Raw genomic sequence first — 25,324 nt, forward strand, 5'->3', positions numbered from 1 at the left:
ATGTGACCATTTACTCTTAACTGTAGTAGTCGCTCCATCATAATATGGGGTCTGATGGTATTTAATGAAGATGAAAAATCTACAAAGAGAACACGAACATATTGTTTATCAAGATGACAATAAATATAAAGTAGCATAAATAAAAGGGGGTCCTCTTATATATGAAATTACAGTACTTAGTAACTGTATTTAGTTACTTTCAACCACTGTCAGAAACAGCCATAATTTTAAAGGCATCTCTGGCTTGTTGAATTTTTAATGCAACATCTCCCCTACTGAGCAGCTCACAGCAGCCATTCAAATGTTGTAGGTTTCCATAACCACAGCACCAAGAAACATCCTGCTGGGATCAGCTCTCCTACTGTACAGGTTAAGCCAATGAAAGAAACTTTCTAATTGTTATACATACAAGCTCAAATTTAGCATAGTTGTCAAATACGCTTTTCAGCAAGCCAACCACGCAGTGAACTTTCTTCTGGAAATGGAAAGGGAAAGGTTTCCATTACACTAAACAACTAAAGCACAAGGTACCAACAGTTGTCACCAATGGCAACCAAAGGTAATTTTAAACCAAGGATATGTTATGCAAAGATTGAAAGAAACTTGTTAACCAATTTGAAAGTAACTTAATCTATGTCTAATTTCATTTAGCAGGCATCTTATTATTTTATTATATTTCTGTTACATCTTGGGTTACTGTAAAATGCTAGGTTTATCTCATTATGTTGTGTAATTAGGCTATTTGATTGATAGACTGGTATATTATATTGTATATTGTTAGTTGGAATAATTACACACTATTGTTTTGTAATGTTGCAGAGTCACATTTTATTATAATTAATCTTGTAGTTATACTTTAATTTTAACTTACAGAATTGTAAATATTGTGTCACATTTAATGTCCATGTCCCCTCGCCTCAGGGTAATATTGGTTCATAGATGCTGCTTTAATAGTGAGTGTAAGACTGAGGATGGGGTGGGGTGGGGGGGTGGGGGTTGTAGCCTTGATTCTGGACACTACTACCTTAAGTGTAAGAGGTAAGAGGGAACTCTGAAACATTAACTTAGGTTTGTTTACCGTCTTGCCATGTTTTTTGTAGAGTGCAAACAGTCGTGGGATCCATATGAAACATCTCATGGAAGGCATTTTGTCTACCGGCCAAATTTAGATGCAGATATTCAGCTGTAAGTTCTATTTATTGGCATGAATTTGATTTGTATGTTTGTTTGTGTGTAATTGTATGTCTACGTTGATACATGTAGGTGCCCAAAGTCAACTTCATTTATAGACTCGTATTCACAGTCTGGACCTTTTGGTTCAACTGTGTACAATAAGGATTTTTGCTGGAAGCCAGTCTGTAAACCTGAATGCCTTCGCACAGGAACAGCCTCAGGGCAGAGGAGAAACAATCCACATCCCAGTCAGGTTGGTATTTAGGCTGTGTTAGCCTCAATTTTACATTTATAGTTGAATGCCATGCTTGACCTCTCACAGTGTATCGTAACCTTTAAATCAAGCTATTTTCCCCAAGTCTTTCATGATGTGGAGGCTGCCTAGGGATGCCGCACAAAGCTCTGTCAGCTTTTCTTGGAAATGTCCCCCATCTGAGGGGGAGATGCGTAAGGCCTTGACAGCACAGTACCGCTCCACCTACAGATGTGATTTCATGGGTATGCCTGTTAGTCTGTTGGTTCAGTCTTGTGTATGAAAGCATGCCAGAACATGCCTGAATTAATGACCTTCAAGCACTCAGGCATGTCCAAATCAAACCACCACTTTAATCATAATATTTCTGTCTACAGTGTATTTCCCTTTTTTTTTAAACTTCTTTGATAGGTTATGATCATATTAATAATCCAGAAAGAAGACTTGTGCCTGTGCACAGCAGGCATGAAGTGCCTTTCCCTTTTGACACAGCGATGGGGGACAACTACCACCAGCCAAAGCAAAAACCTGAACTGCTGTGCAACAACACAGATCCTAATGTGGCCTGTTGTGGTATAGGTAAGCTAAAAAAATACTTATGCAAACATTGTAAGGAGTGCTTGCAATTCACCAAGTCTAATGAATTCTATCAATTAATTATCCTTTGTGTGTTGCAGTTCCAACTGTTGTGCAAAGGCACGTCCACACTCAGCAGAAAAGATCAGATTTGACAAACTATGACAGGTTTTGTGGAAAGAATGTCCCAAATGCCGCATGTGTGATAAAGTCTCTGCTACCCCCGGAGCTGCAGCAGTTACACAGAATTTTACCTGAGGAGGGTTAGCATCAACTTCTGTTTTGATCCTATAGCTGCTTACTGATTTTTATTTTGATAGGTAATTCCTGTTTTGTGTCTTTTGGCTTTGCAGAAAGGGCGGCTGTAAAAACAATTTTGAGTAAAGATGCATATCCGAACAACAGGGAGAAAGTGAATAAACTTCCAGCCATACTTAATTCTTGCTCACCAGAGTGGATATCAAGCTGGCCAGGACCTCCCTGAACTTATTGCTTATTTTAGTAGCTTGTTTATCTTGCTTGATTGAGAGGTAAAACAATGTAATAAATTATATAGAACAATATATATAGCAAATTCATTTGCTATGTTTTTTTGTGTGGAACTTGTGTGTTGTGATATCTGCCTGATGAAAAGATATTTATCTGCCTTTATGTTTCATCAAGCCGTTATTGTGCTATATCACTTTTAGATTGTGAAATATTATTTTCCAAGTATTTCCAAAAGGAATATTAATGATCTTTTTCTTTAATTTATTTATTCCCTTCGTAGTTGCAATGAAAATGTAAAACCGTGTCAGTATTTATGAGATGAATGAAACTACCTGAAAACTGTTACACTAATTAAATGATTAAAGTAAACTCTAAACAATGCAATCTATTGTTAGTTTTAAACTGGATTTAACATGGTGACAAAGCTGTTTCTCTCTGCAGAAGTGCAGTCTTGTCTTTAGTTTTTTAGTCTCAGTTGTCACTCTTGGTTTCTTAGTTACCATGGGGCCACCTGCTCTGCTCAGGTGTAATATTAGAGTGAGTGTCGGGTAGACAAATGTGAGATCTGTCTGATTAACATCTGTTCAGAAGTCTGACTGAGGAAAAGTGCTGCTTTTTACATCACGTCAACGTTTAAGATAACACTGTCTAACAAAGATGTCATTGGGGAAAAAGGTTCGCTCTTCTTCAGCTTCAGGAAGATTACAAACCCAACATGTGACCAGGTAATCTGCTATTTTTTTGCTCTCCTTTTACCTTTGTAAATCACATTTGTGTTGAGTTTCATTCCTATTCAATATTTTATATTCTACATTTTTTATAGTGATTTAATGTCTAGACAAGGGATAATGGGACCATGGTTGAGGCCTTGCCTTGTTTCTCTGTCATGTTCAGCAAATGTTTACTGTTGTCATGGCGCTTGAGCACTGAGAATTTACCATGTAATACAGAGAGTCTGGTCACCTGTAACTTATAATCAGTTTCCAAGGTTAAATAGATATAGGCCCTATGTGTATTTTCCACTGGCACTTTTCTACTGAAAGTCTGTAACAATGTTGGCTACCCTGAGTCAAGTAATATACAACAGGGTCCTTCTTGTATACTTTTAAAGAGGGCCAAAAAACCCATATTAACAATGTATTACAAGAACAGTACATCCATTTAATCAAAATAACATCTCAAATCCTCCAGCATCCTCTCTGAACTAGGGAGTCGGATGAGAAACACTTCCGGGCCAGGTGGTCGGGGTGAGAAAGTCACAGGTGACTTTTCAGCACCAGGACGAGCGGGTGTCAGCGAGGACAGAAATGAGCAGCCTGAATGGTTAGTTCGAGAGCGGCTGAAACAGATCAGGCGAAGACACTCTGTCACACTCGGAGACAAGGCTCAAATAATGAGACGACAACACTACAGAACTGACTCAACTTGTAGCCTCAAGGTACAGTTTTCAAAACATCTACCTGTAAGTGAAATCAAAAAAGTTAAATGTGTTAAATTGGAACCAATCTGCATCTGAAAGGATGTCCTAAATCTTGATTATGGCAGTGACATTATACATTTTTCACACTTTCCCAATGAATCTACTTTTCCAAAGTTGATGCTTTTAACCTCAAGGTGTCACTGTTGTGTTACATTGCAACACTTGTTAGTTTAGCAGAATGAATATGAGGTACTGCCAAAAATGCCATTTTAAATCAAGCTGATGATCAATTTACTCCCAGCCTGACAGTGCATCGGGCAGAAAAATCTGTCCCAGAGCCCAGGATGACCGTGTTTGTTTGTTTTGCTTTTTAAAGTTAAACAAACATTGTTGCTGCGCCAACTACTTTAAATGACCTATAGTAGATTAAAATTCAAGCTTTCAAGCAGACAGGAATGATGGAATGATGTAGGAGGCTGGTGCAAATGCCCTGGCTGAAGTTTGTGGGTTTCAGTTGCAGATGTCAGCCACACTCCCGTGCTTAATGTAATGAGCAATGTGCCATAACAGATTAGGCAGGAAACAGGCTCAGGAGTTCAAAGTGATGCAGCTCTAATAAACGGATTTGGAAGGTTATGTGAACACTTTCAGTACTTCCATCACTCTGACTGATTAAACAATTATCTCGGCATTTCAGGAGATACCGTGGGGAAACCTCGACCCTAGTTACATCCTTGAGGAATTAGGCTGTTTATCCCTGTTATTTATTAATGATAGATTAAAGAGTGTTATGGATTGAGGACTCGTTGCTAGGAAACCGTGGCAAACTGAAGAGAGACCATTAATACAGAACATAAGTCGGTGGTAGAGCCCAAATCACCTGTTTTGATAAAAATACACTGTTAATATTTTCTCTCTAACCTTCATTTGTATTTTTAGCACTCAGACTTTATGAACTGCCTGGTGAGTGGATTTGAGTGGACTGAAAATAAAATGGAAGGAGCATTTTTGCCATTGAAACTTTATAACTGGTTTTATTGTGCATTGTTCTCTTTTTCTGATAATATTCATAATCGGCCCAGATGATGAAATTGGCTTATGTGATAATATAATGTCACCATTTTCCCTCTCTCCAATAAGATTGATGAGACAATATCATTCGACGACCTCCAGAAACTGAAACTAGCATTTGAGGTAAGGTATAAACTGCTTCTTTTTAAAACATACCAACAGTCTGGTTATTTATGTCTGGAAGATTTGACTGTATTTGTCTTTGTAAAGGAATTTGAAAAGAGTGGCTTGAGATCCATTGACGCAAAGAATTTTGGACGTATAGTGAAGAAGTGTTTGGGTTTGCCTAAAACAGTAAGACAGTGTGACCTCTCTCTCTCTGTGTCTTACACTCTCTCAGATTCTCTCATCTCTGTGTCGCACTACTTTGCAATTAAGGAGAAGCATGTGCAATTACATGATTCATTTACAATAAGTGTCGTTGTACTTCATTCTTTTGTTCTTTGAATTTCACAGAGCAATGCACAGATTCAAGGATTATTTAAGAAGATTGATTATTCAGGTCGAGGAAGGATTTCATGGGTGAGATGAAATTCATATTTATTACTTATGGAGCATACAGCCCTTTTATTCTGTGTAAGGAGAAGTCCCTTGCATGCTAACACCAGGAATCTACAGTAAAAATGGAGCAAGTGTGACTGAACACAATGATTCGGGCTTAATCAGCTTTTCTAGTGCCCAGTTCACTGTACACTAACACATTTGTCTTGTGCTGACTCAAATGCGATGGTTTCTCAAGACTCTTGACGCTTGACTTGATTTTTAATATATTTTCAATGTGTTTTTTATTCGGCTGGATAGTCGGTAGCTTTTCACTGGTTGTATGGATTGTAAAGCTGAAATATTTTGTCTTTTACATTTGTAAGGAAATTATTAGAAGATATTTCTAGATATATGATATAACATTGGAGTATGATTTATTTTGTAATTGCAAAGTCAAAGTACGGATGCGCTCACACAGGATGCAGTTTCCACTGGGGATGGGGAAGATGTGTGTAATCAACATCTTTACATTTTGTATGCTCAGTATATATTTTTGAAGAACATTTTATTTTTGATGTCTGAAACCAAACCTACAATCCTGCTCATATAAGCAGAATGACAATTTTATGACTATGCAGGATAGACAACCTGAACATTAACGCAGAGTAATGTGATATAGGGTGAGTTCTGCGCACACATGCTGCAGGAATACAAAGAGAACCAGGAAACTGCAAGACGCAGCAAGCAGGTGGCTTTCACTCTGCCAGCCACTATGAAGGCATTGTGTCATGGCCTTCCCATAGTCAACATCCACTCCACCTATGATGGCAGTATCCTCACAGTGCAGGAAAACGGGGATGTTTGCCACTGGAGCCCTGAACTTAAACCACTGAAGATCAAACACATGTTTGTACGTTTTACCTTTTGTACATTTACCTGAATACTTCAACGACTCTCGGCAGTCTGGGGTCATTCTGTATTTTTCTTTTTGTCAACAAATCCCATGAAAGACTGTAGTTTTTAGCAAAAATTACTCAATCAGGCTTAAGTAGTGGACTTGTTGGGGACTATTTTTAGCAGCTCACTAATATACTTGATGCTCTAGACAGTAATTACAACAGGATGTGAATGTGACAATGGCTCAAAATAAATTATAGTGTCATGTTCATCATAATGAAGGAACATGTCATCCGGTACACAATGAGTTTTTTTAATACTTTAATTTTTGACATCAATGGAGGTCTATGAATGAGGGTAATTAGATATTTCACTTGTAAGTGAGATCAATTCAATGCCGGTTTGCTTCTTTATAGGGGATTTGTTGATGATAAGAAAAATACAGAATGTCACCAGATGTATCACATACGTATAGAAGGTGTTAGGTGTTTGTGTTATTTTGTATAGTATATGTTATATAAAGTCGCTTTGCACACTTTACACTATTTTCAGTAAAATCTGACAGAAAGCAAACATAAATTAGTATTTATTTCAGGTTTGTTCTATTGGATTGCACCAAAACTGTTATTTTGACTACCTCCTATAGTTATCTATTGAATTTGAATTGAATTTTTTTTTTAACATTTTAGTTTGATCATTTTTTACAGAAAGAAGGACCTGCAAACAGGAAGTCAAAGTGGGCAAGTGATTTTACTCTCATGACAGAGTACAACAAGCTGATGATCGGAACAGGGTAATATGAGAAAAAGGTTTAATAAAATGACTTAAAGACCAAATTATTTATTAGGTACATTGATTACTCTTGTTAACAACAGGTTAACAGGTCCCAGATGATTCTAGCTTTGTTTATTGTGCGTGTCTTTGTTATCTTGTAGGGACAGAGAGATCCAACTTTATGAGCTTTCCACTCTGGAGCCTTATTGCCAGATCAATGCACTAGACACAGTGCCTTTGACATTGGACTACGGGTGAGCAATACAGCATGTTAACATATCTTACAAATGTCACAATAAGTCTCAACACACGTGATGGTTTGTGTTTCCTCATAGCTACACTGGCCCTGATAAATGCTGTATTGTGTATGGAGACACTGAGGTAGGTAGTTAAATCCTGATCCAATTTTCAAACAAGAATCATCCATTATTTCCCACCTGATTAATAGTTTGAGAAGTTAATTTTGTTCTTTGTGTTTCAGGGATGTGTGACCATCATTTTAATATCCTCCGTTGGAGATACCCTCAGGTAATTGTGCTTTTCTACTTTTATTCACTCTTATTTCTATTGTTCAACTATCATACATACTGTATTATTCAGTATTATCTGAACAGAGGGTGCCAAGGTCTCAAACACATTTTAAAGGTATTATTAGTATATACAGCATAAACAGTTTTTATAGTATACTCGTATCAGAAAATTTAGTGCGTATTATATTGCATTTGAGCATATATTCTGCAAGCTTCTCAAATAAACAGTGAATAAACTCTCTACACAGCCAGGTAACCAAAGAAAACTCAGCTGAGCCCTAGGGAGACTATTACAACCAATCAAATTTGTTTACTTCATTGTTTCCTTCCCAGATCATGTTCTTGGCTGATCAAAAGGAATTTGCTAGTGTAAAACTGAAACGAGAATATTTCTTATGAGTGAGATGCATTTGCAGCATGTTTGGTGATTCCTTAGCAACAGCTGATTAGTAAAATGTTTGGGACTCTACTGAGTAACATGATAGCATTCATAGCACGATTTTACAATAAATTCCACACCAGGCTCAGAATCAGAATTACTTATCTAAATACATAATTTTCCAATATTGTAAATAAAAAGTAATCTTTGTATTCATAAAATAACAGCTCCACTTTAATTTGAGTAAGATGAAGATTATGAATTTTTAAGTTCTTATTTTAAAGGCCTATTTTCATTCTGAATTATGATACACATTTGCAATTAATCAAATTTTCTGGTTCTAACATAATGTAATTTTTATCTTTTCTTTATAATATAATAATAATGTAAGAGTCTCTTGATTGAATCACAGTGTCAGTGTAAAATGTCTGGTCTCCAATTTACTAAGAGATATTTTTAGTTCTTTAAAACATTTGCAAATAAATCGGATTTTATTATTAACCCAGGGTGTAAAAATCATTGAGAATCTGTTTTTGTCATACAGTGTCCATACTTAGTGATTAATTGATTGGTAGGTAAATTTTGCGCCTGCATTGTGGGAAACACCATTTTAAATGTTCTCTTATTTGTTGTTCTTTTTTCAGTTAAATGTGGCACCTTTCAACACATTATATGACATTATATGACATTAAAAAACATATTATGTGAGTTATATTCATTGCATGGATTTCACAGTAGTGATCATGCAGTTATTTTGTTCTGGTTATACTGGAACTGGAGTGTATGGACTCCGGGGTTTGAGAGTCGCATTAGCATGGCCACTAAAAAGACAAGGAGGAAAATTATACCCTTGCTTCCTATAGGTTCCCTGCCAATTAAATAAATTACATGTTGTGAATGTATATGAGGCCAGGTCTGATGGACATCTCAATATCTTTTTTTTTTATAGATTATGGAATAAATTACCAAAGATTGAAAATATACCCAACATAATGATTGATAATGCAGTGCTTTCTCCGAATGTGATATTTGTCAGATGGAAGGTTCATCTGGACTGGGTAACACAGGTGAAATTTTACCTTTCCATGTGTATATACACTTTCTTCACAAAGAAATGTATTTATGTTCTGTTAAGTATATTTATGCTTAAGAAGCTGTGTAACAACTTGTTCAGTGGTGTGGCATTTTATTTGTGTTATGAACAGATATTCCTGAAATAGACTGAGCAACTCACTCTTCTCTCTATATTTAGGCAAAATATTTTCAAAGTTTTCAAGCTGTTGTCTCTTCATCAAATGAAGAATCTTCGTCTCTTGTCATAGGTACTTTACATCTAATTTCTTTGGCTTTTTTATTTTTAATTGACATTTGTTCAGCATTATCAGGATAATAACAAACAATCCAAGACTAATTACCATGACTTGGACTTACAAACATGTCTGTTCTTACACATGTATATTCTGCTTGAAAATGGTGCATCCTGAAAATGATGGTCTAACGTCCTTTCACTCTACAATGTGCAGTAATTAAACTCAGTGTTGAACATTAGGCTGCCTGGTATGAGAGCTGAGAGGGATGACTCATGATGACTCATCTACCACAAATTTACCAATCAATGCCAACAGAATGTTTGTGTGTGCGTGTGCGTGTGTGTGTGTGTGTGTGTGTGTGTGTGTGTGTGTGTGTACATGATTGCCCATGTCATCTTACCAGCTTGGTCATTTATTCTGAAGATGACTTGCCCTAGCTCCAAAAAGCATGTTTTGATCGATGCTCATGGCCTTATAATAAAATGCATTTTTTTTCTCTCCTTCTTGAGGCTGTGTGCTGCCCTTAACAGACGCTGAGCAGCAGCTGAGTGAGATCAGGGAGGCCTGCTATGAAGGTAAGACCAAAAAGGTCCAACTGAGCTGGACTCCACAGCTCCGAGCATCATGTGACCAGACAGTTTTCACCATCCACAAAGGTGTCAAAACTTTTGACCTTTGTCAGAAGCACAGCTTGCTGGTCACTGGAGGTATGGACAGACTCATACGCATGTGGAACCCACATTTTTCTGGGTAAGGAACTAGAATTCAGTGGGTTGTCTTTAAGACGATTATCATTAACTTAAAAAGCCACTTCCGCCTTGGTTCTGTTTTTGTTTTTAGGAAACCAACTGGTATTTTGAAAGGCCACTCGGCTCCCATCATCTACCTCTGCATCTTCTCAGCAGACAGTCAGATCTTCTCTGTCTCCATAGACAGCACTGTGAAAGTGATTCACATTTTTTATATTTCACTTATGATTTGGTGTGCTCTCAGTGATCCACATAAATACAGCATTCATATTACTGTACATGCATTAACCACTGCAGCCATTTCACCAGCAGTGGTGGAGAGAAATTAATTATTTCCGGTATTGTGCTTAAGTTCAATTTTGAGACACTTTACTTGATTTTTCCATTTCATGCCACTTCTTACTTCTACTCCATTACAATTCAGAAGGAAATATTGCACTTTTTACTCCACTACATTTATATGACAACTACATTAAACTACACAGCAGTATAAGAAGTATAAATTAGCTCCACATCAACCACCTGCAATGTTTAAGTGATGCTTACATACATTAATAATAAGGATCAAGTATAATATAATAAAACAATATAACAAAACCAGCCTGCAAGACCTTTTCATACTAGTAGATATTATTGTTAATTCTCCTGTACTTTTCCTTAACTAAAGGACTTTTACTTGTAATGGTGTATTTCTTTAGTGTGGAATTGCTTTTACTTAAGTAAATTATGTAAATATTTCTTTCACCACTGTTCATGTGTTCCCATTTCAGATCTGGGATATTCAAGATCAGTGTTGCCTGTTGACAACAGACCGCAAAGCAAGCGGGATTCATGGTGACATATCTGCATGCTCGTATTCCTCTGCTATGAAATCCCTTTACATTGCAGCAGACTGTATGGCTGTGCTCTCCCTGAAGATAAGGTTAGCTGTCATACCTTTGTGCTTTATTCATCATTGAATCAAATGTACTCTGAAGATATTTTGAAAATGATTTAAGGACTTTCACCAAAAATGTACAGAATTTAAGATTTTTTTCTACAAAGATGACTGCAGCTTCTTCATATTCATCTCTCTGTCATTAATTTTCATATCTTTTCCCCGTGTAAGGCCACGGCTTCACAGCCGTCTGACTGTTTCGCATAATGAGCCTGTAATGTGTTGCGGCTACAGTGAGGAGTTTCGTCAAGTTGTCAGCTGCACTGAGGGATCTGTGAGTAAATTAGTATTTTACAACATCATGGACACAGATGACCAACTTCACATTTCCACTGAAAAATTAATCCTCTCTGTGTTAAAACAGAAATGTGGCTATCATATTTTATATCAGCTGTACATTTAGCTCAAAATGTTACTCAGGTTTTTGCTTCCACATAATCTACTCTGCTGCACCTTACTGTATTATGTAGTCTTTATATATTGTTGTTTATTGTAATTAATTTATTGTAGTTAATACTTTTATATCTTTTGTTTAGATATCGACATAATTACATTTTTTAAGGGAGATTTGCAAAGTAAGATTTTCATAGCATGGTCTAAAGCCTTTATGTTTTTTTGTTGTTATTTTTTTTTTACCGTGCACATGACAAAAAACGTCTTGAATATTACTGGTTTCAGGTGGTGAAAGTCTGGGATTTTGACACTGGATGTCAGGTTTTTGAGTATGGTGGTGCACATGACCTGTCTGCCATCACATGCATGGCTTTTGACCACAATGGGAGGAGGTATAATTAATCTGCAGCTTGTGAAATTCACTTTCACTTTTCATGAAATATACTTCATCACACTGTGGTATTGTGTTTGTAGACTCATAACAGGTGGAAGAGATGGTTATTTAAAGATCTGGAACTTCAACAATGGTCAGTGCCTAAAGACACTAAAGAAGGGTATGTATTGTACATTTCCATTACTCCCTCAAAACTAAAGGTTTGTATAACTATATTATTATACATAAAAATCCCTTTCAATATTTCCTGTAGATGGTGATTGTCACGAGGTGAGGGACTGCATCTTTCTGAAAGTTCACAGGAATTTGTGAGTAATGATGTGATATTTAGTAAGTAATCTTGGTTCTGTATAAATTTGAATCCATGTTGAGCTTGTGCAATTTATGTTTGAAGCTATGTGATGTCTGTCGGCCGGGACCAGAAGATTGACATTTACTCAGTGAGTAAAAAAGAAAAGACATGAGTTCTAGGTATTATTGGTCAGTTGTGTTTCTGAAATCCCATTCCAATTATTTTTCCAATTCCTCCTTCCATCCATTGTATTGCATCCCATTTGCATTTGTTTACATTATTACCAGCTGAACTGCCCGTTTTGAATTTCTTTAAAAAAAACAGACAATTGATAAGTACACACACTTTCTGCTGCATGGCGGGAGACTCATTGTCTGGTTAATAAGAATTTTAATGTCCTAATAGGATGTTCTACCAGTTGCTATTTTTGACAAAACATAATGTATTAATATTGAGATGTGATGTCTTTTTTATGCTGACTGTGCATCTGTATTTTGTCAGGATATACCTGAGGACCTTCATCGTGTCCAGAGGCCGCAGCCTTCGTGGCAGGATGATTTGGTGATAATGAACAGAAAACTGTAGTATCAAGTAGTTCAATGGGCTCTGACTGAGAGTTTGTACTGTATTTATTTCAGGCGGATTAGTTTGGCAGACAGCATTGGCTTGATTTTATCATTATTCCTCTAATTCTAAAAGCATAGCTTTCTGTGTTAAAGGTGACAAAAGGACAAATTGGGTCTTTTATGGGCTGAATGCATGATCAAAAATACACCAGACAAGTGGTCTGTGGTTATTCAATTAGCACTTTATTTATCAATTTATAATTTAAAAAAAAGCAGACGTAGCCGTTTTGTGGCTTCATTGTATTTTTGTTTAAACATAATATTTAATATAAAAAATATTAAAAGAAATTGTGCATTTTCTAGTGGTGGAAAGTAATGAAGTATATCTACTAAAGTATTGTTACTTTTGAGGTACCTCAAGTTTTCTTAGTATTACCATTTTATGTCACTTTATACTTCTACTCTACTACATTTCAGAGACAAATATTCTGCTTATTTAATCCAATACATTTATTTGAAAGCTATAATCTTACAAGGAAACCTGAAAATATGATGTATATATTTAAGTACCCAGTAGGATATGAAATACTTAAATTAGCTCCACATTGAATGCAATGCACCATTAAAATACTGTTTACACACTAACACACACACACACACCATTGTGCTTTATATGATAGGGGAGCTTGGCCATTTCTGTCAATGCTGTGCTCCAGTCCCTGGTGCACCTGCAGGGCTGTGAAGATAAAACTTCCCTGCTGGTTCTGTGTTCATATTATATGGACAAAGGGAGGACACTGTAGTCTTTGGTCCTAAGAATCATTTTTGCTGACTGGCTGGAAAGCTCATAGAGATGGGTAACAAAGCCTCCCTGATCTCTGCCCTACTGTGCAGCATTGCCTGCAGAAATTTTTTAACTTAAGCAGCGAGCTACTGCATCCCCCCATCCCCTTTTATTCTTGCTCTTTCTTTGTTCCATTTCTCTCAGTTTTCGGATTACGTATTTTGAAATGATTTGCCATCTTCCTATCCCCATACTTTTTATATATTATAAAATATAATATATAATATTAATTGATAATTTTCAGTAAAGTTTTCTCCCATACACATCATCGTTGATGTCCTCAGATCACATAGCCTGTATTTTAAGCCCCAGTGCAGCCAGGCTTTGACCTGTCAATGTACCTATAGTCTCTGCTCCAGAGCTGTCACTGAAATGTATGGATGGTTTTATCACTGACTTAGTTCAGAACACAAGGTGTGCACCAAATGCCCTATGTGCTCCCACCACAGTGTCTCATAAGGTTATCTCAGTATTTTATCCCATGACTTTGCTTTTGTATGCTTTTGTTTGCACATAAATTGATATCAGCATTAGTTTAGAACAAAGGTACATGATTATTTTATATTCAAAAAGCTGTACAGATATAAGAAAAATGATTGGATCCTCTAAAATGTCACAGTTCTGTAATGCAAGGCACGTCAGGTAGCTGCCACCACTGATGTTCTTTAGGGAATTCTAATTCTCAACATTGATCATTTTGGCAGAGTAGGTTTTTATATTTGGTGGACAGCTTGTTTAGAAATTTGATTTGATTACCCAACCTTTAGTCTATAATATTTCCTAAAGATAAATGTAAAAAGCAAATGTTTTTCTAAACAACTACTACTCTATCAACACGAATCGTTGGGCTGTCATTTGGATTTTATATATGGTACTGTTCTTCTGTTTAGTGTGTTTACAATCAATGAGATTTTTGATCTCAATGGGACCTATCCTGGTTAAATAAAGGTTAAACAAATTTAAAAAGATGCAGCACTCCTAGTAGTTCTGTGAGGTTGTATTTAAACACAGTTGTGCTTTGAGCTAAGTAGTAACATTCTCACAGTGCTGAGCAGTTTAGCAGGTAGATTTGTTTAATATTTTCAATAGTTTAATGTGTTAGCATGCTAACATTTGCTAATTAGCACAAAAGACAAAGTATGGCTGAGGTGGATGGGACTGTCATTTACAGCCCCCTCCAAAATACTGCCATATAAGCAGCTTATAACGACCCAAATGTCATTCAAATCAAACACAAGACTTTCACCCAGGAGAACGCTGATTGTGTCCCATGTGAAACCAAAAGTCAAAGTTGTCTTATTCTAACTTTCCTACCTAAGTCATGTCATGTGACTTACTGTAACTGACTAACGTAATTTGCTTATTTTAACCCAATACATTATCTTTTCATGGCTAAACTGTGACTGTTTCACATTAAGCAGGTGTTGGACGTGTTTATTGTTACCATGACAACAAAGTCATTAGGATTTATAGTCTGAGCACCATGAATATCTACCATGTTTCATGGAATAGAACAAATAGTTGTTGCGATAATTTACTAAAAACAAAAATGTATTTTCAGAGCCATTTCTAGCCTACATGGGATTAAATATTACACACATTACACTGTTTTAAATTCTCTAAACACTTAATAACCATTACAGATCAAGCGAAACCTCCCTTTATTATCAGGGAAACAAACAAATTTAATTCAATTTAATTTATGTTGTGCCAAATCATAACAGAAGTTATCTCAGGGCACTTCATATAGAGCATGTCTAGACCATACTCTTTGTTATAGTATTTACAAAGACCCAGCAATCCCCACCATGAGCAAGCGCTTGGCAAGAGTTGCAAGGAAAACCTGCCTATTAACTGGCAGAAACCTCAAGTAGAATCTTTCTCAATGGTTGGGTTGAGAGAGAGAGAGAGAGAGAGAGAGAGAGAGAGCAGGGCAAAAGAGAACAAACAAGTTCCACATAGAGATTTAAAGTAATAGTAATGGTAAAGGTAGTGATAATAATATTAATGTTAATAATAATAATAATTTTACTAATAATAATAGGTGGCTTGCAATCATAGATCCTGACTCTACAGCTTCAGAAGAAGAGAAGAGAGAGATGAGAAAGCACAAAACTACGGAAGACCAAAGATGTGGAGTTAGCAACCTGCATTAATGGGATAAGAATGCATACAGATGAAGAGTCTTTAGGGCAGAGAGGCAGTCTAGGCCTATAGCAGCATAACTAAGGGATGGTTCAGGGCCTATAAGCTATATCAAAGAGGAAAGTCTTAAGCCTCCTCTTAAATGTGGAGATGGTGTCTGCCTCCCGAACTCAAAGTGGGAACTGATTTCACAGGAGAGGAGGCTGATAGCTGAAGGCTCTGGTTCCCATCCTACTGTTGTAAACATTGTTCATTTTTGAAATGCAATAATGAATGCTGCCTCATGCTCTCAAAGCTGTACAACCAGTCCACAATAATATCACACAATAGGTTACAGTTGCTTTATCTGATTTTACCTGTATAATGTGGTCAGGTCACAGCAGGGCACACTTCTCTGTAAGAGGGAAAATTGATTCTCCCCAACGCTGTATGATCCATTGGAGGAGGAGACCCTCACTCCACCTCCATCTTTTTCATTATAGCTGGTGGTTATACTCACCCCCAAAGAGGTCCATCAACAGAGCAGAAAGATTACATTACAGTGGCCAGTAAGAAGAGTGACTCCTTTGATTATCTGTAGAGCCCTCCCTTGAAATTGTTTTTCATTAATGGCATGCCGGAGAAAGATCAATGGGTTTTTCTATATAGATTGGTCCCATTCCCTTATCCTCTGAACCTTGGGTTCACTGTGAATTTTTCTCTTCCTCCAGATGGTCAGTATGGTGTTGCATATCATTAAACATTTAAAGAAGGCCCCATTCAGCTAAATATTTTTTCTTGGAATACAATTTACAGTAAATTAACTTATCAGTTACAAGTTACTAGAGTTAATGAAAAATACCATCTGCGTTTCTTGTTGAAAACATCGCTCCAAGCAAAATATTCCTGTTGAGCTCAGTGAGAAATAAGCACACATAAAGCACAAGACGAATCGCTTTGAATCAGTGTGAAGTACAGCAGCAGGAGTAATGTTTGGCTTGTCTGCTTGCTCAGGGGTTTGACATCAAGTCAGCTGTTGATCCAAAATGTGTGGCACACTTGGCTGGGGAACTGTAAGCAAAATCAAGACTTCAGTTAAAACTGACATTTAACATTTTTTATCCATGTTTCCTCTCCTAATGTTTTGTTCTTTGAAACAAACTGGTGACTTTAAGACATTCACTTATTCGGTGAGGTGCTCCTTGATCATTTTGGAATTTATATGGTTAAAGAAATGGTGTGACATTTTTGTGAAATTATCCTGTTTCACTTTCTTGCAGAGAGTTAAATGAGGGGATTGATATCATATCTGTAAAATGTCTGAGAAATATATGTTAGAAGTTACCCGTTAGCATAAAGTAGGGATCAGCTAGCTCACCTCTTTTACAACCTTCAGTTTTTGCACAAACTTAAGAAACAAGATTTACGGGTGTCGGTTAGCTCACCTAGAAGAGCACAGTCACCATACACAAAGGTTATTAGTCCAAATGTGCTTTTTTCCCCAAAACTATTCTTTTAGGGTTGCATATGATCTGTACTATTAGTACCATATCAAGCTTTATCTGTTAGAAAATAATTAGTGCTGGGCAACGATTAAAAATTTTAATCACGATTAATCACATTGTTATGTGCAAAATTGAATAATGAATTCTAAAGTAGTGTATTGCGTACTTTTAATTTACATGTACTGCTATATACACAAAAGTGTAATAACATGTGTTTTGCAAACACTTTAAACAAATAAGTTGCTTTTTACCAGCAGTATTCCCTTTACACAGTAGCAATTAAATATTTCTTGTATATCTCAATTTAAACATTAATGTAATCAAATCAAATATAAAAGCAAAGCTATTTACCACTGCCAGGGCATTAGGCTACCTTTTATCTAGCTTGTTAAAACAAGTTTGAGTCCAGAGCCATGATCACAACATTGTAACAGGCACTTTCTGAGCAACAGGTTAACATATATAAATCATATATAAATAAGTTTTCTTGTTTATTTTCTGAACTAACATTTTTATTTTATCAGGGAGCAGCATAATCTATAGTCATAGTCTATGTTCAGTAGCAAGTGTCCCTGTCAGAGTGAGGTCAAGTGTCGCGGTGGTGCTCGCCTCACGCACACGCCCACCCACTGCCAAAGTTGAATTGTCTTGAGCTTTTTGTATGTGACGCGCAGCACAAATCATTGGAAGAGAGACTGATTCTTGCAGTTTTCAGAATCTATTACTGTTTACTAAATAGGACATCAACAGGAGGGAATTCTCATTGGCAGACAGTACATTTATTTGTTTCGCTGATGCTTTTTATCCAAAGCGACTTACAAGTGCAATACATGTCAAAGGTCGCACGCCTCTGGAGCAACGAGGGGTTAAGTGTCTTGCTCAAGGACACAGTGGTGGATGGGTCACAGTGGGAATTGAACCCAGGTCTCTCACACCAAAGGCAAGTGTCTTATCCATTGCACCATCACCACAGCATCTAGATGAAGGCCTATCAGGTAAAGTTATGTAACCTATCATTTGAACTTAAGTTAAATAGGCTACAGCTGTGTAGCACACAGAAGCTGTTACCATGGTTACTCTCCATAGAGCACCTGCCGTTTACTCGTGGAACGCTGTATCTGATCACCGGAGCAAAGATCAACCCCGTAGGGCCAAGCGGTTATGTTGTGATTTTAAGAACGTTCCCAAGATCGACATCTTCCACAATACCATCATGCAGTGTGTAGCTATCCACTTTGCTATGGGATTTGATCGCTTGTCTTGCTATTGTTTATCTACTTCTCCCACACGCTGCATCCAACGTAGTCTGTTGAAGCCTCCTTCCGCTGCTTGTTTGGGTGGGTGATTTGCAGGCTGATCAACATCCCGCCCCTCCTGTGACCCATGGTTTGACTGTATGTGTGTTCAGATCCAGTGAGCAACGGACTTTCAAAACAATAGGCCTAAGAAGAAAAAAACTGCCTTAACGTGCAATAAAATAATTGTTGGTGTTCATTAATTAATGTGTTAACGCGATAATAACGTGTGTATGTGCCCAGCACTAAAAATAATATTTGGTTTTAAGAAGAGGTGGTAGAAACTGTGCCAGTGTAAGAAACTCACTTTGAAACTTTCAAATATTTCCACAGCTGTTTAAAACATGCTGAATGATGGGGAAAGTAATACAGCTGTATCTTTTTATGCTCAAACAAAGACAGGAATCCTTCATAATAAATATAAAATTACTGTTAGCCTACTGAAAATTCAGTTTGGCTTGGTATTAATTACCTTTTTATCCTGCAGTTGTTTAGAGAGACTCACACTTTGTCTTTCCTCAGAAATATGGCCATAAGGAGGACATCCTTTGTGTGGCGCAGTGTCCCCCATCTCTCCTAGCCACCAGCAGCAATGATGGAGAGATTATAGTGTGGAATGTGGTTTCTGGACGTATACAGTGTCGGTTTTTCAGCCCTCTTCCAGCTAATCACCAAAATGCTGAAGGTGATTTTCTAGCTTCAAAGCGAATAATGAATGTTTGTAATAAAACTCTCATCCGATCAGAACATTGCATTTGTTTGACATTTCTTTCTGTTACACAGGACTTGATACAAGCGTTCCAAGCATCACTTTCCTAAAGAATTCCAAGTTACAGCAGTTTTCCTCGGCTACAGCTCTCTTGTCATCTGGGGCCATGGGTCAGTGTTATGGACAGCAATAATTATAGCCCATAATTGCACTTTACAATCTTCCACAATGTCTGTCAATGTACTGTTAATTATGTATTTTCTCTGTTAAAGGTTATATAAATCTCTGGAACGTGCTCAGTGGAGGAAATTTTGTGGGCAGCTTCAAAGCTGTAAGATCTATAACTCAACAACTATTCTTGGTTTCACTTTTAGAAATCATGGCATAGGACTCCAGTTTTACTTTTCTTTCTCTTACCTTCAAAATTGCTGATCTTACTGCTGACAGTAAGGTAATTTGTGGAGCACTGTTTCTTTGCTTAGTTCTAATTTTTGAACTACTAGTAGGTACCTTCCTTGCAGCTACATAATGCAAAGCAGTGAACATGGGGGCATGAAATTGAAATAAAACATGTGCCTATGAAATCCTCCTGTAGATAGCAGAAACTTTTTAGGCTTTTAAATATAAAGATGTTATTATATTAAATATTTCTTCACACAAAACCCTAAAAACAACATCTTTGCTTTGCTATCATACCCCATTTGTGCTTTGTTACCTAGCAACAATGGCTGTTACCAGTTTTAGGTTTTTCATGTACTTTCATTTCTTTCTGATTGGTTTCTACAATTTGTTGCCTGGCACATTTTGTATTATATTATATATCAAATTATTTGACGGGAACTATTATCTGGGGCAATGTATTAAGTCTGTGTGCTGGGAAGGTAACATTTAGTCTCTACAGGGAGAAGTGTTTGATGTTAGTGTTTCATTCAGTCTCTTTAATTCTGTTAGTTTGGGTGGAAGAGAGTCGTTGCATGAAAAATTAACATGAATAGTTGGTGGCAAATCAGTGCTAAGATCAAAAAGTAACACTTTTCATAAGAATAAAAACATTTTTATTTCCATTTTGCAGTCTAGATTCCAACAAAAGATTACAAAACTGGCTAAAACAGACAAGGACACGTTGCTGTACGCTGCTGACCAAATCGGTTACATCTACATTTACAACATGGAGAAGTTTTCCCCTGAGCAAAACTCACCTAGAGGTTAGCTGCATTTTTTTCTTCCCAATCACTTTGATTAAACATACAGTGCAAATATGAATATGCGAAATCATTTTTTTTACGAGAGTGTTCCTGTTTGTTTTTTTGTTTTTTTCACATTAATTCAGTTGAAAACTTCTGGCGTGCCCACACCAGCAGAGTTACTGGGTATGTAAAATACACAACGCGCTTTATCATGGTCAGTCACAAATTCATCTGGTTTAAAATGATCAGTTGACTGCAGTCAAAAAGCAATTTTTTATAACTTGCTTTTAGCTAGTTGTATACTTAAAAGTCCCTGTGGGTACAGTACATCCTTAGTGGAACCAATCATTCTCAGTCTGGGGTGTCGTGGCAGCAGGAACAGCATAACTTCCTTCTGCTGCAACAGACAATCAAAATGTAGAGTAGGCTGTGTGTGGGAAGGTCTTAAACAGACGATCAGTATAGGTGAGATGCTGCCCAGGGTGCATCTGCCATCAGACGTACCAACAGGGTGGATAATTTAAAGTGTTCTGCCAGAAATGCCTTCTCCCATTTCATCTCATGTCTCTTTATTCTGGTCCAGCCTGCAGATTGTTGACGTTGATCAAGTGGTGCTTACCTCATCCACCGACCACACTGTGCGCCTTTGGAGTACACATGGAGAATTCATAGGTGGGTGTCATTTTTCATCTGTCAATCCCCTCTTTCTAGACATTATTAATGTCCATGCAAATAACATTAATCTTGAGCTTGGTGCAGTGCTTAAGATGGAAATGCTGTTATTTATGGCTGTGTTCATTTCAGTGTGAGACAGTACACAAGGCTGGATTTACCCTATAGGGGGCCAAGGGGGTAAAAATCAAAAGCTTTCAGGCCCCTGTGGTCCCCTTCCACTCACTCCCTGTCCACTGTGTATGTGCCCTGTCACTTTCAAGTACACATCAAGTACAGTGCATCCAGCAAACTACATGTCAGTTTAATTATATTTTGCCTAGAGAGCCAGTAAACAACAAGTGCTCCTCCTACTCAACAATACTGCGTGGCCTCAGGTTTACACTGTGTCAGTTACATTTCTCAATATTACCTAAATAAATAAATATCTTAAAACTAGATTTAGAGTCAGGCCACTTAATTGATTAGTGATGCAGGACTTGCCAAAAGGTCATAACATTTATGTGAATATTGTGATTCTCAGTGCAATGATCTTCAGTTTTTCCCACTGAGAGAAAGTAGAATGTAAAATTCTCTGATATATTTGCATACCTATTTGAAAAATTGTTGTACGTGAGGAAATGTCATTAAAATTGCCAAAACAAGTATATTAAAGCAATAACTTTTTTAAAAGATTAAATACTTAGGAATTAAAGATTCCGTTTTCTGTGTGTCTGTAGGAGGTGTGCTGCACAGTAGGGCACTGCTGCGGGGAAATGATTTCAAATAGATTCAGACATTGTGACATTTTAAGAAGTCACAATGTGACTGTGTCACATTGCTTCAAACCAAAGCCGTACACTTTGGAAAAACATTAAATTGGAGAATTTCTGTCTTTATCCGCAGGGACCTTTGGTCAGTCTGAGAGCTGGAGCGTCCACATCTCCTCTTCCTGGAAGCATCCTGCTGTCCCCTATGAAATTCTGATTGATCCTCTGAGTATGCCAGATCATGAAATTCTGAATGTAAAAACATGTATTTCTGATGCCATCAAACCTGACAAGACTGAGGCTCGTAGAGGGGAACTAAAGGTGAGCTGCATTACTTCACAAATGATTATCTGAACTGTGCAGAGCATGTTTCTCTCTCTGTGTCTCTTCCCCCTCCAAACGTTGAACTGAACTGAACTTTGTGTGCACAGCAAGCTGAGACTTCCTCCACCATCCATCAGTGACACAGACAGTGAGGAAGATTAAAGCATGTTTTATCCAGAGGAACACAAGAGTGGGTGAGTTGTAACCATTACAACAGAAAATAATACTGTACATGTGCAATGCAAGTCTTACACCAGACTCAGCTAAAAAAGTGACAGATTTATATTTAGAGTGAGTGTGTCTTTATTTGCATTTCAGGCGCTGTCGTGAAATTGTCAGGCATACTAACAAGCCCTCGAACCACTGTGCTCTGAAAGGCCTTGATACTGTGGAGCCACCAAACACTACTGAATGATCTGACCCCTCCCTCGCTGGTATTGATCCTTTCATAAGCAGCACCGAGGAACTAGAGTCAACTGTATAAGATGAAACAGTATTGATCACATTTGGGAACTGGGTCATCGCAGCATGCAATACCATAAAGCCAACATAGAAAAATAAAATAGAATGAAATAATAGTGAGAATTCTGGCTGTATGTAGTCACACCCAACTGACATTTTCAACAACAGACCATGTGAAGTAAAACAATGGATGAATGAAAGTGTTAAACAGAAAATTTGGCAAATAACTGAACTGATTTTAAGACTGCCCAAGTGATCCCTGGAAGGTTTCTACAAGTTCTGTAGGATCTACAGGTGCTCACGTTAAAGAAGGAGCTGAGTAATCAGCTTTCCAGTGCTGTTCCACAAAATTGCTATTTGCATTTTGAAACACACAACTGTTCATGTTTTAGTACTGTTATAAAATGAAATAAAAAGGGTAAAGATCAAAAAGGGTTGGGAATTTGTTACCATAAGACTAAATCAGCTATGATAGCTTTGACATTTACGGCTTCAGGCTGTGAGCAGCATATTTTCCTTATATACCAGTTTAGTTTTCTACAAAAACACACCAATGTATTTAGCAATAGGAAGAAATTTCTTATAGATATTCTTTATTATAACCATAACCAAATATTTCAACTAAGCTTATAATTCTTTTTTTTTTTTTTTTTTTTTTTTTTTTTTACAGAAATTGAACTTTTATCTTTGGATTTTTAAATTAGGCAACTGTTTACTAACATCTAACCATATCAACTTAAAGGTGATTATATGTCAGTGTTGTGTTTATGTGTTGTTTCAGTCACACCTTAGTGGCTACAAAAATCAGTACTTGCAGGTTTAAATGTAAGATAAAAACTTTTTTCTTTCTTCTTCTTAATGGCTGGGATAAAGATAATTTAACGTTACTGATCCAGACCTGATTTTGAAATTATGAGAGAACTGCAGGAAAAAGAAAACATATCACATCCTTTCAGTGATAATGGCTCTGATTTGCATAATAAATTTCTTTAACTTCAAAATGTATGATGTATTATGTGTAAGATGTATTTATTATGATCTTGTGAAGGTGCTCTGGCCTCCATTTTATTATTAAAGCCTGCAAACTTTCAAATGTCAACCCTATTTATTATAAAGAAATCATGTTTAACATTACCATTTATGTAATGTCCTTGCTATAGCTGTCCTCACCTGCTTTATAACTTTCAAGGATTTGACATGAGATATCTATCTGACACATTAAACACCACCTGTCCAGGTTACAACAGAGAAGATAGAAATTCTCATGGTAGAGATATAGACTATATACTAAATGATAGGGGCGGTAATGTTGTAGAACATGTGACCACGGAGAATAGAGGGCTTATAGCTGTGCATTTTAGCTATGAGAAAGGGGAAAGTGAAACATGCGAGTGCAGCAAGCAAAATACACTTACATTTATTCATTTAGCTGACGCTTTTATCCAAAGTGACTTTCAATTGCTATATATGTCAGAGGTCGCACGCCTCTGGAGCAACTTGGGGTTAAGTGTTTTGCTCAGGGACACATTGGTGGATGTGTCACAGACAAATAAATGGTGAATGAGGTGTATTGTACAGCTTGTGCATACAATTGCATTTTCACAGTCCATCAAGTAAATTGTCACTGTGGTATTTAAATCTTGTCGGTTGGGCCACCATTTATAGAAATCATATCCATGGAGATTTTGAAAACCTGCAATTTATCATACCCTGTATACTCACACACTCACCTGCACATGCACTCTCCCTTCTCCCCATACTGGTAAAGTATGAGGGCATGCATTTTAATGTTAACAAACAATAATTACAAGAGTAACTGGGGGGAGGTTATACACACCACATTTATTTTGTTATTACACTAACTATTAGCACTTGGCCCAACCCTATAACCTAATTACCCACACCGATTGAAAGCAGTGGGACCTCTGAATTATCTCTGTAAGATAGGCACCTTCAGAGAGAGAAGCAGTAATTTTGAAAACCAGAAGAATTCTGGGAGGTAAACATTGTAATTATAGGTCACAACATTCCACAAATCCACGTGTTTCAGTTACACCCAGGCTGGAGGTGATCTGAAGTGAAAATACATCTTTGGATGCTAAAATCTCTTGTTCATCACAATGTTATTCTTACAGTTTTAAGCAGATTATCAGTGTTCATGGACATGAGCTACACCACACAGTGACACTTTGCTTCTTTTGCCAGCAGTCATGAACCAGAGAATCTGACTGTGTCTCTGTAAAAATCAAGTACCTGTCACTGGCCACTGTTCTTTCATTTACTGTCACTGGAGAAAAATTCAGGGTGACGCTGTCTTGGTTTTCTTGTTTCTAGCTCTGGGAGAGATTTGTTCATATTCAAAAATCTGGACTGATCTGTCAAAAAGCATCTGAATAAATGCTGCCTTCACAGGATGTCGGAAATACTTGTCCTACAACTGCAGGAAAACTAATTATACAGCTGCGAAAGTGGAACACCCATGTTGCCAAAATGTGGCATTTATGGGTCTTAGAACACAGAGGTCATTTCAACATCTTAAGCTCAAAGTTAATGATATTCTATCAAGTATGTATTAAAAGAATTAGACTGTGTTTTTATTTTCTTGATCTTAAATTGTTGCACATTGCACTGGTGTTTAAATTACTGTAAATAAAGAACTCTTACACACATTATTGCTTTTGCTAAGTTATGGTGCATATATCATGTATAGTGTGCATGATTTAACGTCCCATCATTTAAAAGCAAAATAACACCAGTGGTGGTTAGG

General features: G+C 37.0%; 1 protein-coding gene across 1 annotated transcript; it reads left to right on the forward strand.

Annotated features, from left to right (window-relative positions):
- The first annotated feature begins 1,816 nt into the window (after positions 1-1,816).
- Positions 1,817-23,750, forward strand: wdr95 (WD40 repeat domain 95). The gene is made up of 32 exons (XM_038693439.1): positions 1,817-2,005; positions 2,104-2,265; positions 2,356-3,216; positions 3,683-3,929; positions 5,052-5,105; positions 5,193-5,276; positions 5,439-5,504; positions 6,145-6,375; positions 7,070-7,155; positions 7,298-7,390; positions 7,472-7,517; positions 7,618-7,664; positions 8,995-9,112; positions 9,298-9,367; positions 9,865-10,105; positions 10,196-10,301; positions 10,875-11,026; positions 11,213-11,315; positions 11,720-11,826; positions 11,909-11,988; positions 12,082-12,136; positions 12,223-12,268; positions 12,622-12,681; positions 18,977-19,139; positions 19,238-19,333; positions 19,436-19,494; positions 20,236-20,368; positions 20,494-20,533; positions 20,934-21,022; positions 21,908-22,088; positions 22,185-22,289; positions 22,414-23,750. The coding sequence occupies exons 3-31, from the start codon at positions 3,149-3,151 to the stop codon at positions 22,255-22,257; spliced, it is 2,994 nt and encodes a 997-aa protein (XP_038549367.1). The 5' UTR covers positions 1,817-2,005; positions 2,104-2,265; positions 2,356-3,148; the 3' UTR covers positions 22,258-22,289; positions 22,414-23,750.
- The last annotated feature ends 1,574 nt before the right edge of the window (positions 23,751-25,324 follow it).

The sequence above is a fragment of the Micropterus salmoides genome, unplaced genomic scaffold, assembly GCF_014851395.1.
Source record: "Micropterus salmoides isolate LMB-PRFRI ecotype aquatic unplaced genomic scaffold, ASM1485139v1 Ms_hic_scaffold_3, whole genome shotgun sequence".
Lineage (NCBI taxonomy): Eukaryota > Metazoa > Chordata > Actinopteri > Centrarchiformes > Centrarchidae > Micropterus > Micropterus salmoides.